Source organism: Staurois parvus, unplaced genomic scaffold, assembly GCF_062004578.1.
Source record: "Staurois parvus isolate SC_StPar_1 unplaced genomic scaffold, SC_StPar_1.0 ptg000772l, whole genome shotgun sequence".
NCBI lineage: Eukaryota > Metazoa > Chordata > Amphibia > Anura > Ranidae > Staurois > Staurois parvus.
In genome coordinates, this window is record NW_028318568.1 from 1,757,110 (window position 1) to 1,779,962 (window position 22,853).

The 22,853-nt window shown below is 40.7% G+C and overlaps 1 protein-coding gene across 4 annotated transcripts in view; it reads left to right on the plus strand.

Annotated features, from left to right (window-relative positions):
- LOC149444794 (triple functional domain protein) overlaps nucleotides 1-22,853 on the plus strand; it is a 455,657-nt gene that overhangs the window by 130,602 nt on the left and 302,202 nt on the right. For all 4 annotated transcript variants that reach the window (XM_089654527.1, XM_089654524.1, XM_089654525.1 and 1 more), the window contains exons 13-15: nucleotides 9,005-9,179; nucleotides 16,444-16,639; nucleotides 20,330-20,496. In XM_089654527.1, coding sequence (XP_089510653.1) covers nucleotides 9,005-9,179; nucleotides 16,444-16,639; nucleotides 20,330-20,496 — 538 coding nt within the window. The remainder of the gene's footprint in view (nucleotides 1-9,004; nucleotides 9,180-16,443; nucleotides 16,640-20,329; nucleotides 20,497-22,853) is intronic.

The following is a 22,853-nucleotide window of genomic DNA, read 5'->3' on the forward strand; positions in this document are numbered from 1 at the left end:
TATACTTACCTTTTTTATTAACATGGTCTGGTTACGTGATTCCACAGCTGCAAGTCCCTGTGTAAGGGAATGCTTGACAATGGCTATGAATTTTCAGAATCGTGATGTCACCCATGGGCTCCCATGGCCCAGGAGTTGTTGGCGCTCCTTCTCCCCTGCAGCAGCTGCTCTCTGGCACAGGGGAGCTGGAGCTACTGGATCATGTGACTGGATTGGATTAAAAAATAGGCAAGTGTGCAGATCTTTTTTTTTTTTTTTTTTTTTTTTGCATACAGGATATGCTGAAAAAGAGGGGGGGGGGCATTTTTAAGAATAGTTAGGCTTTTCTTACACTTTAAGACTCCGCTAAATAGAAAACCCATCTAATAATTTATTGAAGGAGAGTAATTTTCAGCATATAGTAAGCTTATTTGAAAAAAATAGCCGGTTTGTCAACTTTTTTTTTCCCTGGCTTCCTGATGTAGCCTGCTGACTGGCGAAACTGGTTGAGAGAGCTTTGCTCTATGCTGGACACTCTGCACTGTGAATGGGATAAGTACCCCTTATGAACTGCTGTTCAATTTTGTGCATTTGATTTCATGATTTGAGCAGACTGAAAGATCATTGCTTAAACTTAAAACATTCTTTGTAGACTGTGATGCAATAACGTACATTTGATTACTGAAACATTGCATAGAATATGCAATTTTGCTACCTAAAAGTGGGTATAAATGTATGTGACAAAAACAGTACATAAAATGGCCACTACCCCGTCTATAACTGACCTTCACAGCAAGGAGCACATTGAAGGGCGATGCATGTCAAACAACAAAAAAGAATAATTCCCAGCTCTTACTTGCCAGCCAGCCTACAAACAAACTGAATTAACCTGTCCAACAGTATTGCTTAAAAAAATGGGTTTAGTTAGCACACATTTGCAAATACATGCGTAAGCTGCAGAGCCTCATCACTGCACCCCAGTATTCTGTAGTTTCTAACTCTCCAATTTTAAGAGCCCCCATAGTAGAGGCACATGTATTTAATGGATATACCAAGGGCAGGTGGACCTGAGGGAGCCCATCCCTCCTTAAAGGTACAGGTGTTAACTGGACACCCAGCATGTAGCACAATAGCAGCTAAGGTGTCCAGTGCGTCCCCTCGATCAACAATTCGACAGTACAAAAAATGGCAACTCCAGTCTATAACTGGCCTTCACAGCAAGGAGCACATGGAAGGGTGACGCATGTCAAACAACAAAAAAGTAAATGTATGTCAACATGCATATACTAGGAATTGTGTGGACTGACATTGCATTAAATGTGGAACTGTGCCATTTAAAGTGGATTATATTCAATGTATTTGAATATTTTTGCAACCTGGGATCATCATAAACATATTTGCCTTATGAGTTCTGGATATTAAGTATGCTACTCCCTGGAGAAAGTTTAAATTATTGATGCTGGTTCTTTACAGGCTGTTAACATGGATAACTTGATTCAGTAAAATACAGTGAAATAACCTTTTCTCTTTGAATAGTCATGTGCATCTGATGGGGATTTTGCACATTTGTTATGACTTTGAGTTATATATCCTTACCAGCTCAGTGTATTTTGTTGTTGTTGGATGGCATTGGATTACGTTAACTCCATAATATCATACCATTAGCAGACTTCTTTCTAAGGGAAGGGGGGTGACTGCCATACAAGAGATTGCAGATCAAATAAGTGGAATTATCATATCCTTGTTGCCTAGAGGAATAAACTTGCAGAAGGCATTTTTATTTGTGTATAAACCTTTATTGGATACAAAGTAATAAATGTGAATCAAATGGACTTTGTTGCAATCCTTGAAATCTAAAATCATGCAGTGATACCCGTTTTTTGTTGTTGGCCAACAACATTTTGCAATTTAAGATTATAGTTATAATATGGATATTCAAAAGACTGTCATCTGAGTTTCCAGGATTTTTTCAAGATTTCTGGATTTGAGGGTCTGCACACTTTTTTTTATTTAGGTGGTCTTACATATATTTATGGGGTTTGTAGATGACTTTGTAGTACCCACCCTATAACTTGAGTAGTTATGACAGTTTTGACACAATACTTAAAGTGCTGTCTTCATGTCCAGTGAGGTGAGAGTCACATCGCTGAATCAAGATTGGGCTTATTTAAGTATTTAGGAGGAGGGGTGGTAGCTGAACTTGGAAGGTCATTAGGGTAAAAAAAAAAATCTGACTTTTCAACCATTTTAAGCCAATATGTTAAGTAAAAAAGTACATAAATTAACTGTTGCATAACCTTCATGTTAACGAAGGTAGGTAAAATAGCTTTAGCAACTCTAAGTGTCTTAGAGTGTCAGTGGAATATTTAAGTCTTGCAAGGAGGGGAGGGCAGGCCAGTGCTAGTTCTCCAAACCCCATCATATCCATTTCTCCCTATATGTCCTGTCTGAGAGGCATTATTATTATTATTATATAGTATATAGCGCCAAAAGGTTTGCTCAGCGCTGTACATTATAGTGGGGGACAGTACATGAGACAATACAGTAACAAAACAATACACGAGGGGTTCGAGGGCCCTGCTCTTTCGAGCTTACAATCTAGGAGGGAGGGGATCGTGGTACAGGAGGAAGTGGCTGCGGGGGATGGAGTGGTATGAGGAATGGAGGAGATCGGCTGTTAGGTGAGGGTGGGGTAGGCTTCCCAGAAGAGATGGGTTTTCAGGGTGCGCCTAAAGATGAGGAGGGTAGGTGACAGTCTGATGGATTGGGGTAGGGAGTTCCAGGGGATGGGGGAAGTCCTGGAGAAGTCCTGCAGTCGGGCATGGGAGGAAGAGACCAGGGAGCTAGAAAGTAGGAGGTTTTGTGAGGAGCGAAGAGTACGGGTTGTAAGGTGTAGGCTATATATCTTGGTCTGCTAGAAGAAGCCTGGGTTTTCATGTAGATAGGGGGTATGATAATAATGGAGGAATAGGTAGGGGGCAGGGAACGTAGACGAGAGAGGGGTATGGCAAGGGTTTTAGAAGATGTAGGTAGCCTCATAGGTTAAGGGAATGTACATTTGATAGATTAAAGGGATAGGGGAATGTTCATGGGCTCCAGGAAGGATGGTGATGGCCCCTATGTCACACATATGTGCCATTGTTGACCTTAGATTGTATGCTCCTTTAAGGGTTAGGGACTGATATGTATGTCTAATATATACACTATAGTATCAAAAGTATTGGGGTGTCTGCCTTTACATGCACATGAACATTAATGGCATCCCAGTCTTAGTAGGGTTCTATTGGCCCACCCTTTGCAGCTGTAACCGCTTCAACTCTTCTGGGAAGGCTGTTCACAAGTTTTAGGAGTGTGTCTATGGGAATGTTTCAAGAAGCACATTTGTGAGGTCAGACACTGATGTCGGACAAGAAGGCCTGGCTCGCAGTCTCTACTCTTAATTCATCTCAAAGCTGTTCTATCTGGTCAAGTCAGGACTCTGTGCAGGCCAGTCAAGTTCCTCCACCCCAAACTCACTCATCCATGTCTTTATGGACCTTGCTTTGTGCACTGGTGCGCAGTTATGTCGGAACAATAAGGGGCCATCCCAAACTGTTCCACAAATTTGGGAGCATGAAATTGTCCAAAATGTCTTGGTATGCTGACACCTTAAGAGTTCCCTTCACTGGAACCAAGGGGCCAAGCACAACCACAACCCACACATCATAATCCCCCCGCCACCAAACTGTACACTTGGCACAATGCAGTTCCCCTGGCAACTGCCAAACCCAGACATGTCCATGGGATTGCCAGACAGAGAAGTGTGATTTGTCACTCCAGAGAACACGTCTCCACTGCATCCGATGCTTTGCATTGCACTTGGTGAAGTAAGACTTGGATGCAGCTGCTCAACCATGGAAACTCATTCCATGAAGCTCTCTACGCACTGTTGTGCTAATCTGAAGGCTACACAAAATTTGGAGGTCTTTAGCTATTGTGCTGACCCCGCTCTGTCATTATACGTGGTCTACCACTTTGTGTCTTTGTCTGAGTTGCTGTTGATTCCAGTTGCTTCCACTTTGTTATAATACCACTAACAGTCGACCATGGAATACTTAGTAGCAAGGAAATAGATTTTAATCCTTTTGCTGCCTGAGTTGTTTTTACATTTTTTGCACACGTGTTTAAAAAATAATTTGAGGCCTGAAGATTTTACAAAACCCCCAAAACATTATATATTTTCTGAAAGCAAACACCCTAGAGATTAAAATAGTGATAGTTCTAATTTTTATGTCACACAATATTACTGCAAAGGTCTGTGAAAATGCTAAATTTCAGTAAAAAAAACACACTAAAGTGAATTTTAGGGCAAACAAATGCAATAAATTACCCAAACTTTTGGTAAAATATAAAAGATGAGGCTGCGCCAAGTAAATAGATACCCAACATGCCAAACCTTAAATTTGTGTGCGCCTATGAAATGGTGACAAACTTCAGTACCCTATATTTTCTGCAGGCTTCAAAAGCCCCTATATGTCATCATCTTAGTGTTACGGAGGAGGTCTTGTGCTAGAATTATTGCTCTCACTCTGGCATGCATGTAACGTCACATGTACTGCAGTCACTGTTTTCTAGGGATGCACAGATAGTGGTATCGGTACCAATACTAGGCATTTGCACGAGTATCAGTACTTGTGCAAAGGCACTGATACCTGAAACCGATACCTTCAGGTTGTTTTTTTTTTTATCTGCTGTCAGCGGGATTTTCCAGGTGACATCTGAAATGTAAACAAAAGAATACAGGCAATTAACTGCGACTCTGAACTGCACATGCGCAGTTCCGTAGCCAGCCATTTACACAACTACCGTACTTGGCCTTGGATCGGGCAGCGGGGTGTGGCTTATATCCACATGCCCCTCTGCACGAGTAGAAGTCGAGCCAGGCAGTTCTCTAATCGGGTGGCTCCAGAATGGTGCATGTGTAGTTTAGAGGCACAGGTGGAGAGAAAATATTGGGCGCACTAAGAAAAAAAAAACAGATGTATACTGTGATGGCTAGTATATTAACCAGAGAGAAGCAGCACCATCTAAGTGCACCTATATAGGCAAATAATTTATTCCACAAAATTGGCAACTCACAATAATAGTAGTAAAATGAGCGATTGTCAAACTGGTGTCAACTGCTGTGCAACTCCTGGTTGGTCCTGCTGCAGACAAGTTTCCAAAGCACTGTCTTTGGCTGTGCTGGTGGTTCCCAGTACTTCCTGGTCAGTGTGCATCCTCAGGGCAGGCGGGAGTGATGTCTGCTCCAGGTACAGCAGCAGTAGGCGTGGCACACGTTCAGAACGTGCATACTCCATCAGGCCTGACAGTGACGGTGCTTTGGAAACTTGCCTGCAGCGGAACCAGACAGAAGTTGCACAGTGGTTAAAACCAGTTTGACAGGCGCTCATTTTACGACTACTATTGTGAGTTGCCAATTTTGTGGAATCAATTATTTGCTTATATTGCTGCACTTGGATGGCGCTGCTTCTCCCTCCATGAATTTTATGTTTTACCGCCAATGACTGTCTCTCACAGCCAGGCCAGAAGGTATGTGAAAGGGGCCACTCAGGAGGAGGAGGATATAAGGAGGCACAAACTTTGAGGGCATTCTTGAGGAGCAGGATGACATAAGGGGGCACTCTGGAGGATCAGGACATAAGGGGGACTAACTTTGGTGGCAGACAGGAATAGAAGGGGATCAGTAAGGGGGCACTAACTTATGGAGCATGCTGGAGGCACAGGACATAAGGGGGCAGTATGGAGGAGGATGTAAAGGGGCACTTTAGAGCTAACGTAATACCTCCAGAGTGCCCCCTTAGTGCCTCCAGAATGTATTACTAAGGGGAGCACTCTGGAGGATAAGGGGTCACTCTGAAGGATGTAAGGGGGCACTATGGAGGTAATAACTTAGTACCTCCAGAGTGCCCCCTTACATCCTCCAAAGTACCCCTTAGTAATATGGGCACAAGGACTGAGGTATATATGTGCAGTGCATACTGCAGGTGCAGGTTCTGTTAATCTCCTTTAAAACCCTTTCACTGGCCATGCCCACTATTCACTGTGGCGCACGTTTCCCAAGGTGCTCCAGGTCTTTCATATTCTTTGTCATGCTCACATTTTGGTATGCTGTTTTGACTGAAGGGAGGCCCTTCATGGTTTCTTGCACCGAGGCCCTGCCCCATGTCTTTCCAGCTCCCTCCTCTACCCCCACCGCTCCTAAACTTCTACAAATTCTGAAGAATCTTACTGTTACCCACTGCTGCAAATTAATAACTGACTGACCTTACATTCCTATAATATATGTCCACACCCACCAATACATAGACCAGCCCTCATGCCCTATTCTTTACCACCCCAATTTAACACTACAGAGGTCCCTTCCAGCAATCTCCCCATGACCCTCCCATTCCCAACCTCTCGCCCTTATCAATCACTGCCTTTTCCATCCCACTCACCCCACCCTCAACTACCCTGCCCTCACGCACCCTCTTCTATCACCCCAGCCTCACCGAACTCCCTTACTTCCACCTCCCAAACCACCCCTCTACCTACTCTTCCTAGGCAATTGGGCGGTGGGGGGGAAGCAGTGTTATGTGCTTGAGTATAAGTTTATTTTTTTTGCAAAAAAACAAACATTTTTTACTCAACTTTTTTTTTTGTCATCAAATGAGACACAAAAGTCCCCTCTGTGGTGATTTTTAGGTGACATGTTCTCTTTAACCACTTGCCCTCCTGAGGATTTACCCCCCTTCCTGACCAGGCCTCTTTTTGCTACTTGGTTTTGAACTTATTCAACTGATAATTGCGCGGTCATGCAATGCTGCACCCTAACGAAATTTACGTCCTTTTTTCACACAAATAGAGCTTTCTTTCGGTGGTATTTGATCACCTGTGTGCTTTTTATTTTTCAAGCTATAAACAAAAAAAGACCAAAAATTTTGAAGAAAAACTATATTTTTTACTTTCAGCTATAAAAAAAATATATAGTAAACTCAAAGTTAATTATAAATTTAGGCCAAAATGTATTCTGCTACATGTTTTTGGTAAAAAAAAAATCCCAATAAGTGTATATTGATTGCTTTGTGTGAAAGTTATAGCGTCTACAAACTATGGTATAGATCAGCAATGGGCAAACTACGGCCCGGCGGACCTTTTAATCCAGCCCGCGGAGCTAGGCTCCCGCTAGGCTCCTCTCACAGTCCGCGCTGAAGACCGGTGCAGCATGAAAATCTGTCTCCTATGAGGATCTGTCCCCCTCGACGTATCTGCGCATGTGCCGGAGATCGCCGATCGGCTGCTAATGCCTGAAACTGGCACATGCGCAGATACGTCGAGGGGGACAGATCCTCATAGGAGACAGATCTTCATGCTACACCGGAACGGCGCGGGAATACGGCGAGAGGAACGCGCGGAGCAAAGGTAAGTGAATTGACACGGGGGGACTTGGGGACTTAATATGGGGGATGAATTACTATAGGGGGGATGAATTGCTATATGGGGGATGAATTGCTATGTGGGGGATGAATTACTATGGGGGATGAATTACTATGGGGGATGAATTACTATGTGGGGGATGAATTACTATGGGGGATGGATTACTATGGGGGATGGATTACTATATGGGGGATGAATTACTATGGGGGATGAATTACTATATGGGGGATTAATTACTATGCTTACTATGGGGGAATATTACTATACTTACTATGGATGACACATACACATTATTCATCTACTCTTGGTCCGGCCCCCGGGTCCAATATATGAACCCATTGCGGCCCTCAAGTCAAAAAGTTTGCCCACCCCTGGTATAGATACTGCAATTTACGCCATTTTTTTGCTATACAGCGCTGCACTAGTTTAACGGACAATTGTGCGGTCATGCAATACGGTACATAAATGAAATTTACATCCTTTTTTTCCCACAAATTGAGCTTTTTTTCAGTGGTCTTTGATCGCCTGTGCGTTTTTTTTTTTTTGTTTGTTTTTTGCGCAATAAAAAAAAAAAATAGGCTGAAAATTGTGAGGAAAAAAAACAATATTTCAGACGTTTTGCTATAAAACATGTCCAGTAAAAAAAAAATGCAAAAAAAAACCACTTGCAGTAGGCTGTGTTGCTTACTGTACTCCCCGCTCTGGCCACCTTCAGTCTTGTTGTCCTCTCCTGGATCTTGGGGTGTGGGGAATTCTTCAGCATCAGAACACGCAAGGCAGTGCTAATGACCCTATATGTGGAGATGGTGAATTTGCTTGGAGGAAGCTTGCTGGAACCAGCGATAAGGCAAGTATTACACCATAATCTTTTACCACCTGAACTCCTAGATTTAACAGGCATTTAACCGTTGCAGTTTGTTGGCCCCACTGTCAATATCATTTTTTCTGCCAAGCATTTAGCAAGTTTTTGAGGTCTCTGAACCCACCTTTTTTTGGGATCATCATCTTTGACCCTGCCTCAGGTTTTTTTCACCAACCACCAATTACTTGGAGATTTCAGCTCTTCAACGGCACTGATGACAGTCTTGACTCATTACCATCTAGTGGATAACCAGAACACCAGTTTTGGATGGTTCACCCCTCCAGACAAATCAGTCTGAACCATACCTAGTGAAAAACTGCAAACTTTAGTTATGCTTAGATAGCAGGCACCTCTGTGCCTTTTTGAACTTTGGTACCAGCTTCCTGTTTTGGAGAACCAGTTGCCCACATTGCTCTGTGGGATAGAGGAGCATGCTAGCTTTGTAAAACAATGGCATTTCCATATTGTTTTGCAGGGTTTCCAAAGAGCAGAGTGCAGCATTTCAAGACTCTACAGGTATGTATGTACAGGCACGTAATAATTCCTGCTTTCTGACTCAGCACATAGTTTCTCTAGGCTATAGCTATGGCAGGTTTAGTTTACAACTTTATGGGATCATTATTAATAGGTTATGCATATATTTGATTGCTTTGTGAGTTCAGAGGAAACCTAATAAGTAATTCTTCTCTTTTTTGTATTTTACAGGGATTCAGCTATATCCAGTAACAAGACCCCACACAATAGCTCTATCAATCATATAGAGAGCATTCTTCAGCAGCTGGATGAAGCCCAGTCACAGATGGAAGATCTTTTTCAAGAGAGAAAAATAAAGCTAGAACTTTTTTTGCAACTCCGTGTATTTGAAAGAGATGCTATTGATGTGAGTTAATTCAATTTCAGCTTATACAGAAACTTTTTAAGCTACTGTACCTGTCATACTATGGTAATATCTCTCTCTATATGGTTTGTGTGTGTGTGTGTGTGTGTGTGTATATATATATATATATATATATATATATATATATATAATATACACAGTGTATATATGTGTGTGTATGTACGGTGCCTTGGAAAAGTATTCATACCCCTTGAAATTTTCCACATTTTGTCATGTTACAACCAAAAACGTAAATGTATTTTATTGGGATTTTATGTGATAGACCAACACAAAGTGGCACATAATTGTAAAGTGGAAGGAAAATGAGAAATGGTTTTCAATATTTTGTACAAATACATATCTGAAAAGTGTGGCATGAATTTGTATTCAGCCCCCTTTACTCTGATACCCCTAACTAAAATCTAGTGGAACCAATTGACTTCAGAAGTCACGTAAATAGAGTCCACGTGTGTGTAATTTAATCTGAATATAAATACAGCTGTTCTGTGAATACATTTACGTTTTTGGTTGTGACATGACAAAATGTGGAAAATTTCCAGGGGTATGAATACTTTTTCAAGGCACGGTATGTAAGTGTGTGAGTATATGTAATATGTGACTGTAAATTTGAAAATAGTATACTAATAATAGTAAATTTTGCACACAAAATATTTTGATTGAATCATTTAAAAATTACAAACTAGCTTTAATCCTGCCCCCAAACAATAACAACCAAGGGGGAAGTCTGGCCAGACTTTGAATCAAGGCTAATGTACCCTTATTAAACACTTGTCTACAGGGCACTTTACCCCCTTCCTCCCCAGGCCAATTTTCAGCTTTTAGAGCTGTACCCAAACTAAATGTTTATCATTGTTTTGAGACAAATAGAGCTTTCTTTTGATGGTATTTAACCGCTTCCATACAGGGCACTTTTACCCCCTTTCTGCCCAGTTCATTTTTCAGGTTTCAGTGCTCTCACACTTTGAATGACAATTGCGCGGTCATACAACATTGTACCCAAACTAAAATGTTATCATTTTCTTCACACAACTAGAGCTTTCTTTTGGTGGTATTTAATCACCGCCGGGGTTTTTATTTTTTGCTAAATTAACAAAAAAAGACCGAAAATTTTGAAAGACACATTTTTCTTTGTTTCGGTTATAAAAGTTTGCAAATAAATAATTGTTCTTCATAAATTTAGGCCGAGATGTATTCTGCTACATGTCTTTGGTGAAAATAACCCAAATTAGGATGTATTATTTAGTTTGTAGGAAAGTTATAGAGTTCACAAACTATGGTATAGATCTGAATATTGATCAATCCTGAAGTACTGACAGCCAATCTAATTTCTTGAGGTCCAAGAATGTCAGAACAGTACAGATATCCCCCAAATGACCCTTTTTACAAAGTAGACAGTCCGACGTACTTCATAAGAGGCATGGCGAGTTTTTTGAAGTTGTGTTTTTTTTTTTTGTCATAATTATTCGGAAAATAAAAAAATTAAAAGTTATTTTCACTTTTTTTTTTTTTCATACTGTCACCTGTGCAGTACAGCGTCATCATATACCTGGCATGGTGGTGATCAGGGACACTGGTGACAGTATGAAAAAAAAATTTATAATTTTTTAAAATTTTTATTTTTTTTATTTTTAATTTTTTATTCCTTTTTGTTATTTATTTAAGATTTTTTTTTTTTCATATTTCACTATGACCAAAGTAGTACAATGTTACCATAGTACTACTTTGGGGAAGTGATCAGTATTTTTTTTTTTTTTGTTTTTTTTACACAATTTGCTTATAGCAAAGAATTACTTTGCTATAAGCAAGCATTTACCTGAATAACATCGATTCATTCAAGGTTTTTTTTTTTTTTGTGCTTAGCTGTGATTTGGCCACATCTAATTACATGACACAGCTGGGCTGTGATTGGCCCAGCTTGTGCATGTGATTGCTGTAACCATTCACAGCTAGACACACTAGTATACAATGGATGGCATGAATGAAGCCATCCATTGTATACAACTGTCATGTGACCTGCTGGCAGCAGGCTGGTAAAGTGATCTGTCATTGGCTGTGTCCCCGTGTACACAGCCGGTGACAGATCGCCGAAACGCAGCCCGTAGCGCGTTTCTGAGAGGACATCATATGACATCCTCCCAGGATAATAAGGTTCCCGCTCGACTGTCACATTGCAGTAGGGCATGCGTGAAGGAGTTAAGCAAGGCATTAGTCAGTGCATTCCATTGAGCTAAAATATAAAAGAAAAAAGTTAAACCTGGGTGGCTAAATACTTGCATAAAAAGGCATATTAACAAGAAAAAAAAAAAAAAACAGTCCTTCAATAAATATAAGGCGGAAGGGTCATCGATGGTATTCCAAAACTACAAAGCGTGCAGTAAGAAATGCAAGGATGCAATCAGGGCAGCTATAGCTTAAATAGATAACGAGACATATTGCTGAGGAGAGTAAAAAAACAAAATTGTTTCAAATATTTTACATTTAAACCACTATTCCAAAAGTTGGGACGCTGTGTAAAATCTACATAAAAACAGAATGCAATAATTTTGTAAATTTCATAAACCCATATTTTATTCACAATAGAAAACAGAAAAACAATTATTAAATGTTTAAACTGAGAAAATGTACCCTTTTAAGAAAAAAAAAATTATTTTGAAATTGATGGCAGCAACATGTATCAGAAAAAGTTGGGGCAGGACAGCAAAAAGCTGGCAAAGTGGAACTTAATTGGCAACAGGTCAGTAACATGATCGAGTATAAAAAGAGCGTCTTAGAGAGTCAGTTTCTAAGAAATGAAGATGGACAGAGGTTTACCAATCTGAAAAGCTGTGTCTAAAACTGTCAAACAATTTCAGAATGTTCCTCAACATAAAACTGCAAAAATTCTATCACATATCTAGTGTACATAATATTAGCAAAAGATTCAGAGAATCTGGAGAAATCTCTGCGTGCGAGGGACAAGGCTCTGCAATAAAAACTGGAAAAAATTACTATCTGTGAACACAGTTTGCTATTGTGCAAAAAACCCATATCTGAACACGATCCAGAGACACTGCCATCTTCTCTGGGCCAAAGTTCATTTAAATGGTCCGTTGCAAAGTTGGAATATTATGTGGTCAGACAAATCAAATTTGACATTCTTTTTGATAACCATGGGTGTGGCATCCTTTGGACAAAAGAGGAGAGAGAACATCTGGCTTTTTATCAGTGCTCAGTTCAAAAGCCTGGATCACAAATGGTTTGGAGGTGCATTCATGCATATGGAACATCAGTTTGCACATCTGAAAAGGCACCATCCAAGCTGAAAGATATATATATATATATATATATATATATATATATATATATATATATATATATCCAGGTTATAAAGCAGCATAAGCTCCCATCCAGACAATGTTTTTTCAGGGAAGGCCTTGAATATTTGAGTAGGACAATGCTAAACTGCATACTGCTTTTATGACAACTACTTAGCTCTGTAGTAGGGGTATCGGTGCTTAAGTGCACTCCCAGATCTTTCGCCAAATGAAAATACATTTGTGCTACATAGTTTTGCATACACTGGCAGAAATCGTGAAATTTTGGCATTCATATTGAACATATGACTGATCATGCCAAAAAACTGTTTTTATATAAAATGGTAGTAAACTCTTCTTTAATAATTTTACCTACAGGTAAGCTTATAATAAAGCTTACCTGTAGGTAAAATTAATATCTCCTAAACGTGAACCTTTTAGGAGATCTTATCCCCTTCTGATAGCCAGCTCACGCGTTCTGAAGGAACGGCATGTGCGGGAGTGATGTCATCACGGCTCGGCAAGTCAGCTGGCCAGAGCTCGTGAACCTGGAAGACTGGGTTAAGATGGAAGCCCCCGGGGCGCCGTGACAGCGCTCTACTGGAGGGCTTCATTTCAAGGTAAATCCTTCATAATTTGCTAGTATGCAATGCATACCAGCACATAATGTCTTTACCTTGCAGGAGGTGGTTTTTTTTTTTTTTGTTTTAGTTTGGATGCGGTTTACTACTGTTTTAAGGATAGTGATCATATGAAGCTATTTATTCTCACTTAGTTGTTTGGCTCCTTTTTAAATCATGACAGAAATAACCAAAATGGCCCTGATCAAAAGTTTACATACCCTGGAATATTTGGCCGTTACACACTCACAAGGTGACACACATGGGTTAAAATGGTAATTAAAGGTTAATTTCTCACATCTGTGGCTTTTTAAATAGCAATGAATGTCTGCATATAAATAGTCAATGAGTTTGTTAGCTCTCACTTGAATGCACAGAGCAGTCTAGATATTGAGCCATGGGAAGCAGAAAAGAACAGTCTAATGCAGGCCATAGATGGGTCAAAAATCGGCCGATTTTTCTTTTAAAAAAACGAAAAATCGGTCGTTCAAGTGGCCGACGTTACCACCAATGGTAAAAAAAATCTGCCGATTTTCATCCCGTCTACAGCCGGCAAAAAGTGTCCCTGCAGAGAGCTCTGCTATTTCTTTGACAGTTCCTTGACATTTACAGAGGTTGCAACAATGTATCTATTTGTATCCATTTAGGATACAGATATTTTTATTCGGAAACAAATAGATACAATGTTGCAACCTCTGTAAATGTCAAGGAACTGTCAAAGAAATAGCAGAGCTCTCTGCAGAGACACTTTTTGTCGGACTGGAATTCCTTTTATTTTTCATTCTTCTTCTTCTCCTTCTTCATCATCATCCTCTTCTTCTTCTACTTCATCATCATCCTCTTCTTCTTCTTCTACTTCATCATCATCCTCTTCTTCATCTTCTTCTACTTCGTCATCATCCTCTTCTTCTTCTTCTTCTACTACTACTTCATCATCATCCTCTTCTTCTTCATCATCCTCTTCTTCTTCTTTTTCTTCTTTTTCTTCTTCTTCTTTCTTCTTCTTTCTTCTTCTTTCTTCTTCTTTCTTCTTCTTTCTTCTTCTTTCTTCTTCTTCCTCCTCTTCTTCTTCCTCTTTCTTCTTTCTTCTTCTTTCTTCTTCTTTCTTCTTCTTTCTTCTTCTTCTTCTTTCTTCTTCTTCTTCTGTAAAAAATCGGCCGATTAGCCCATCATTGCCGCGAAAATCAGCCGATTTTTTTCCAACTTTCCCGATTAAAAAAAACGGCCAAAATACCGAAGAATGGCCGAACAAATAGCCCACCAACGATCCGAAAATCGGCCGATTTTATTTTCGGCCGAAAAATCGGCCGATTTTCGACCCATCTATGGCCTGCATAAGGACCTGCGTAACAAGGTAATGGAACTTTCAAAAGATGGAAAAGGATATAAAAATATATCCAAAGCCTTCAATATGCCAGCCAGTACTGTTTAATCACTTAAGAAGTGGAAAATTTCAGGATTTCTTGACACCAAGCCACGTACAGGTAGACCAAGAAACAGTTGCAGCCACAGCTGCCAGAATTGTTTGGGGTACAAAGAAAAATCCACAGGTAACCTCAGGAGAAATGCAGGCTGCTCTTGAAAAAGACAGTGTGGTTGTTTGAAAGAGCACAATACGACCATACTTGAACAAAAATGAGCTGCATGTTTGAGTTGCAGAAATAAGCTTTTACTGCACCAGTGCCACAAAAAAGCCCAGTTACAATATGTCAACAACACCTTGACATGCCTCTAAGCTTCTGCCACACTTTACTCTGGAGTGACAAGACCAAAATAGAGCGTTATGGTCACAACCATAAGCGCTATGTTTGAAGAGGGGTCAACAAGGCCTATAGCAACAAGAATACCATTCCAGGTGTGAAGCATGGTGGTGGCTCACTGATGTTTTGGGAATGTGTGAGCTCTAAAGGCATAAGGAATCTTGTGAAAATTGATGGCAAGATGAATATAGCATGTTATCAGAAAATACTGGCAATGACAATTTGCGTCGTTCTGCACGAAAGTTGTGCGTGGGATGCTCTTGGTTTTTCCAGCATGGCAGTGCACAAGCACAGGGCCAAGTTAACCTTCCAGTGAACAGCAGAAAAAAGTGAAGGCTCTGGAGTTGTCATTAGTCTACTGACCTTAATATCATCAATTTGTGCAGCTGGTGATGGGCTTTAATGTATAACTGATGTAAACAGCTCACTGATCACTTTTACAGGGCTCGGAAGGGCCCCTTCCACTGTTCCCAGGCTTTCCTGTGTTCTTGGGGAGCCCGGGACCACTGCAGCTGCTGACAGAGGAAGAAAGGAACATCAATTCCTTCTCTGTGGCGAATGAATGCAGAAGCGATGAGGATTTTGCCACTTCAGTTCAGTTGTCTACTAGCTGTTTCTGTCTAGACAAGCACCTGATCAAATCTGATCTTGGTTTGATCAGATGCTTTGAGTGCAGAGGAGATATCAGGGGTCTAACAGACTCCAGATTTCTTCATAGAGTACCTGTTGCTATCCATGGTATCACAAAGGATATTGTTCATCCCTTGTGATAATGCCAAAGTTGAATCAAAAGAAAAAAAAAGATGGTAAATTAAAACAATGAAAACACTTCTGGCCTCCCATGCTTATGAAGAAATGTGAATGTACAGTGGGTGCATTACATCACACATGTATCACTGCAAACGTCAGAGAGAGGGCAATGAGTTTAGCACTTAGGCTAATGTTTACCTCTAAACTGGTAACCAGTATAGGTTTTTAAATCTTTTGTCTATGAAGACTTCTAGGTACTGTAGTTTGTTGCCATTTCACAGGTAAAAATGTTGACATGTTTGGAATTTATTTACTCAGCACAACCTAATCTTTTGTATTTTACCAAAAATTTAGTATTGTGTTTGTATGCACTAAAATGCATTAAGGATTTTTAAAAATTTGTGTTTGATAAATGACTGTGTAAATATTGTGTGACATAAAAAAATTGCAACAACCAATCATTTTATTCTCTATGGCCTCTGCTTTCAAAAAATGATATAATGTTTGGGGGTTCTAAGTAACTTTCTATCTTTCTATAAAGAAATAGAAATGGCCAGGGCAGCAAATGGTCGATATATATATTTTATGTAGTTATGCAAATTAGTCATATAATTGTCGTTAACTGATCTATGAGAACACTGGTAATTTTGTCCTGGTTATATATATTTTAGCTTTAGTCATAATTATGACTAAGATTTCTCCACCTTTTATAATGTGTGGTTATTGATAACTGTTAAAATAGGCCTTTTCTGTGCAGTTATTGTCTGTAGATAGATATTTTTTATTTTTTTTTTAACTGATTATCTCTCTTTGTGGACCACAGATAATCTCTGATCTAGAATCTTGGAATGATGAACTTTCTTTACAAATGAATGACTTTGATACAGAGGATCTTACACTTGCAGAACAAAGACTGCAGCATCATGCTGACAAAGCCCTAACCATGAATAACTTGACGTTTGATGTCATCCACCAAGGACAAGAACTGTTGCAATATGTCAATGAGGTTCAGTCTTCAGGTATTGCAGTAGTAGAAGCTGTTTATTTTTGTTTTCTTTGTAGTAGATTTTATTTCAAACCTAACTCCAGGTTTTCTGTCACTGTAATTTGTTTTGGCTAAGCTAGCCCAAATGGACTATTTCCTTTATTGTGCATGCTGTTAGCCTTGGTTAAACTGTAGCATAAGCCACAAACTGTATGCAGCACTGTGTTCTGGCATTGGGATGCGGATGGCTGAGGTGGAGATTGCGACATCTACCCACCTCTCCACTTCAGCTTCTCAAAAGAAGCTTTGTTTTCACTGATAAAAGTACAAGGGTTCCTGTGAATGGCTAAACTGCTCTTTGCCCAGCTTTTGTTACGATTTTGTTCTAGCAGTAGATGGGAAGTTCCTGTTCCGTTGCGACAACAGCTTCAGAAATAGAAGTGTTAGCAATTTATTTTTATCGGTTAACAAAATTAGTAGAAAAAGAAGTAAATGGACAGAAGAGAAATCTACCGTATTTTTTTGTTCCATAAGACACACCTGACCATAAGACGCACCTAGGTTTTAGAGGAGAAAAACAAGAAAAAAAATATTCTGAACCAATGGACTGCGGACACAGTACAGGGGATGACCAGAGACTGCGGACACAGTACAGGGGATGACCAGAGACTGCGGACACAGTACAGGGGATGACCAGAGACTGCAGACACAGTACAGGGGATGACCAGAGACTGCGGACACAGTACAGGGGATGACCAGAGACTACGGACACAGTACAGGGGATGACCAGAGACTGCGGACACAGTACAGGGGATGACCAGAGACTGCAGACACAGTACAGGGGATGACCAGAGACTGCGGACACAGTACAGGGGATGACCAGAGACTGCGGACACAGTACAGGGGATGACCAGAGACTGCGGACACAGTACAGGGGATGACCAGAGACTGCGCACCTTTGGGGAGGGAGGGGGAGCGGGTACCTGAATTTGACAGGTACCCGCTCCCACTTCCGCGCAGTTGTCCTTCCTTCCTTCTTCCCGCGGCGGCTTCTGTGACAGCCGGGTGCCCACTGCGCATGCACGAGAAGCGCTGCGCTTTGTGAATGGCCCGGAGCCTTCTGGTGTCCCAGAAGACACTGGAACATTAAAGCGCGGCGCTTCTCGCTCGTGCGCAGTGGGCACCTGGCTGTCACAGAAGCCGCCGCGGGAAAGCTGGAGCGGGGAACGGGTAAGGCCCTGCAGGAGAGAAGAGCTAAGTGGCCGGCCCGATATTCTGACATGGTGGCGGCAGAAATACCGGACCGGCCGTTTTACATTCGCTCCATAAGACGCACTGACATTTTCCCCCCTTTTTTTGGGAGAAAAAAGTGCGTCTTATGCAGCGAAAAATATGGTAAATCAAATATTTGGTGTAAATACCCTTTACCTTCAAAACTGCATCAATTTTTCTAGGTATGCTTCCACACGGTTTTTGAAGGAACTTGGCAGGTAGGTTGTTCCAAACATCTTGGAGAACTAACCACAGATCTAATGTGGATGTAGGCTGCCTCAAATTCTCCTGTGTATTTGTCATCCCAGACAAACTCAATGTTGAGATCAGGGTTCTGTGAGAGCCAAACCATCTTTATTCTCATTGACATTGGCTCTGTGTGTGGGGTCATTGTCCTGCTAAAGAATACATTTGGGACCAGTCGCACGCCTTCCTGATGATATGGTATGATGGAGAAGTATCTAGTGGCTTGGCTGTGATGAAGTAAATATGTCTCTCGCTACAGTTCCTGACTCCCAACCAGCCTTTTTCAGCTGAAATGAACCCTATCATCCTGACATGTGCTCCACCAAACACCAGTAGATTAGGAGCACCCATAAGATTTTTAATTACTTCACTTTTGATGATAGCGGTAAAGAGGATACATAGAGTGGCTGAATCTCCCTAATGGAGACTCAGACAGCTGTAAAAACTGACAGGTGTTCTAATGCCTTTCCACTTTATCCAAAACTAAAAAAGTGTTGCCTTTAGGTAAACCTTAAAGTATAACTAAATGGAACACTGTTCGTTTTGGACAGAGTGGAGATGGATTAGAACACCTTTTTTTTTATTGCTCTCTGTGCCCTCATTAGGGAGATTCACCCTCTCTATGTATCCTGTTTACCATTATCATTGAAAGTGAAAGCAAAAGAAAACCCCAAGTTTTGGGTTGTCCCCAGAAAAGTAAAATCTTCCAATTGGGACACTAGTTCTGGTGACTTGGGGAGCCGCAAAAGATAGCCTTAGTTTGCAGGGATTTCCTTTCACTTCCTGTTTTGGTTATGGGACAGGAAGTGAAGGTAAACCTCCCTTGTCGAACGCAGATGTCAAAATAAACTGACCAGGAGTTTTGACCCTCCCTTATCTAAAAAGAAAATATTATCTTTTGCCTATTCTACTTTAAGGACTGTCTTTTTGGTTACAGTTCTTCATAATAAGGACTTCTAATAAGACTTCTGTGGTTGGGCAAAATCCCGGTGACTTTTGCCAGTTTTGAGCTGATAGTGCTGGAAAACCTATGTTTTAGGCTTCATACTCACTAGAAAAGCTAAACACTGTTTTGGAAACACTGGACAAAAAATACTAATGTGTTAGAATTTTTTGCCGACATTTAGCTGTGTTTAGCCTAGTGTGTAAGCTACGTTTCATAGCTTCAGCATTAGGAGCGGGGCCGCAGGCGTCTTTAACAACCAGTGAATAGCTGGTTGTTAGGGAGCAGGCCGGGAAAGCCGGCCAATTTGTCCTTAACAACAAATGAGTTAGCTGTCAGTGGGGTTCAACACAGCTGAATGTAAAAAAAAAAAAAAATTACCAACAATAAAAAATTTGAACTCCCTCCCAATCCATACCAAGCCGTTTTTGGTCTGGTATGGATTTTAAGGGACACCAAACTCAAAAAAAACAAAAAACTGGACCTAAGGATGCATAAGTGGTGTTAAGTCCAAGCATGCTGATCAGGAAAGGGGGGGGGGGGGGGGGAGGGGAGAGAGAGCCAAGAACCATACCAGGCCACATGCCCTCAACATAAGTCGGGAGGGGGGGGGGGGGGGGGGTTGCTTTGGTGGTGCCTTTTACCTACAGGTAAGCTTATTATGAAGCTTACCTGTCGGTAGAATGAATAACTCCTAAGCATGCACCAATTAAGAGATATTCCAGAGAGCAGCAGCCGGAGACGACATTGGCTCATGCACTTTGATGGAACAACATACCCATTCCTACAGAGCCGTGTGCCGTGCCTGGGGCTCCTGCAGGCATGCATGGAAGTGATGTCATCACGGCTCTGGCCAGTTGGGTGGCCGGAGCCTGCGAACCCGGAAGACCAGGTGAAGATGGAAGCCCTGTCAGCGGTGAGAGTGCGCTGTTGGCGGGCTTCGTTTTAAGGTAAGTATTTCATAATGTGCTCGTATGTTATGCAGTGGGGAAATTTTTTTTTTTTTGTCATTAGACTTTTCCACCACTTTAACAAACAGCTGTGCGTTGCTTATGAGCTGTAATGCAGCACATTTAAAACGTGCTATACACTGGTACAGTGTAAAAGCAGCCAAATAAGTAGCTATCCTTTAGAAACTACACTCATTTAAGACATTTGTCTTAAATTTACAAGATTATTACAATGTAATATAGTGATTATAACTTTATGTTCAACTGAATAAATAGCTCTTCACTTATTTTTTTTTTTTTTTTCTTTTGCCAGGAGTTGATCTTCTCTGTGATAGAGATGTGGATATGGCAACAAGAGTGCAAGATTTGCTTGAATTTCTCCACGAGAAACAACAGGACTTAGATCTGTCAGCTGAACAGCACCGAAAACACTTAGAACAGTGTGTTCAGCTTCGTCATCTTCAAGCTGAAGTTAAACAGGTATGCCAAGACAGAGAAATTGAAGTTTAATTGTATTATTTCTTCTTTACTTGTTCCCTCTACAGTTGCATAGTGACATTTACATTGAACCATTTTGGTTCTTTCATGAACTATCTGCCTGAGCATGAATATTTTTAGGCTGCAAATTGTTTAAAAATCTAAACACTGGTTTGAAAATGTAGCTGTTATGGAAGGTCTTTTGAGTTTTCATTTATTGATCCTATTTCTAGTTTTTAAATCGGGGGTTGTGCAGTACTATATTCTGGTTTAGACCAGTTTAACCCCTTTGTGCCGCCTAAGGGAAAAACAAATCTTAACACCTAAGCACAATTTTGCAACTTTGATGTGTTAGCAAAACTGTACATCATCACAACTAATTTGTGTATCCAGGTGGATTATACCTTGTTTTTTTCAGGAAAAATTGGGCTTTCATTTGGGGGTAAATGGTAATGGATGTATCCTGATTTTTATTACCTAAGGAAAACTGGCCCAAAATAGTAAAAAAAAAAAAACATTTTTTAAATTTAGCTGTATATTTCTTCCTACTACCATAACCTACCACCAAAGAACAACACACAATACTTTCTCCTGCCAATCGCAGCAATACTACATGTGTGTATGTTGTTATTTGTACCTGTAGTACAGGCCAGAAACAATAGTGCGCAGTTTGCTTTTTTTTTTTCCTCTTGCCACTGATACTGATTTAAAAATGGGGAAAAAAAAAAAACCCAGACAAAAAAAGAAAGCGAGAGAAAACCCGACCTTGACCTTTGACCCAAACACTAACCTTGGCATAGACCTAGATATCCCCCCCCCCTCTCTCTCTCTCCCCCCCTCTCTCTCCCCCTCCTCCATTCAGAGAGCAAAAACAAGGGTGCGGGCTTCACAGTGGCCACTGTGATAGCCAATTAGAGATTATCACAGTGATCAGGTGACCCAGAATTGGGAGTTCCGGGTCACGATTGTTAAAACGGGACCCGGGGCTCTCAGTGACACCCTGGTCTTTGTGCTGGGAGCGCGCCCAGAAAGACAGGTACTCAAATTAGCGGCCCCAAGGAAAAAAAAGCCCAGTTCTGTGAGGCCGTTAATTTGCGTGCGGTTGGCATCAAGGGGTTAAGCATCATTTACATTAACTAGGCAATGTGAGGGTACAAGAAGCTGGTATTGTTGGATGTGAAAGTTTTGGTAATGATTCTTATTGCTTCTAGATATATTTTAACATGTTGGTTTTCAGTGAGATCTGCTAGTTTTGATTTTTGCTTTTTCTAACACTTCTGTGAAGTACGATGTAAAAAGATTCTTATTCGTACAGTACAGGAGAAAGGATTTGTAGTGGGTTATATAGAGCTACCTACAGATAATTGGATACTGGCAAACAAACTAGAAAGTATCATCCACAGAGCGCACCATAGAAGCTTGACCACCTTTTGGAGATTCTGTCTTATTTTACTAGTGTCCTTAGGTGATGGGACTGTTCTTTTATAGAAAAGTATCTTTTCCTTTTTAAACCGTTCAATTTTCTTAATCATACAGTACGGGACACAGGTATAGTAATAAACAACTGTGGGTTATATACTGCTACCTTCAGGTTATTGTACAATGAGCAGGAGGGGTTATATAGGTATATTCTGTGTCCTTAGGTGATTGATGTCTCCTGTCTACTTGATGGGGGGGATTACCTTTTTTCTGGTTCCTGTTGCAGTCTTGGTACATAGCAGCCCCTTCTAGCAGCTTCTGGATCAGTGCACTAGGCATGCCACTGAGACCATACTTGATTGGAAATGGAAGATGTGGGACCAGCCTTGTTAACTAGGTTCCGTGTATATGTGAAAACACCCTAATCCCTATAGGAGTATTTACATATACACAGCTAGATCTAAGAGTTCTTACACAAAAGAGGTAGTTCCATCTGCAATATACATTTATTGATAGAGTTACATATTATATACAAATGACATGCTAAACAGTATTTACAATACAATATACAGTATAAGTCCTTTGACTTGTATGATATGTACAAATTACCCACAAAACCATATTTACAATACAAGTATGCGGTTATTTACCTCTCAACTTCAAGTCTGGTCATGCTGGTTGTCATGTGTCCCAACACAGAGTGCACAGCTTGGTGACGAGGCATTATATTCCCCCTCCTTTCTGTACTGTGGCTAATATAATGCTCCCTGATTGGTCACTGTACCTAGTATACCTGTATATTGGGCACAGCCTGATTGGAGGATTCAAAGAAGGCTGCTGTTTACACACAGTCTTCTTTGAATCCTTCTTTGATCACAATGAGATGTGATCAGGGACAACAAAAGACCGGAACTTGTATAATGAAAAACCATATATATATT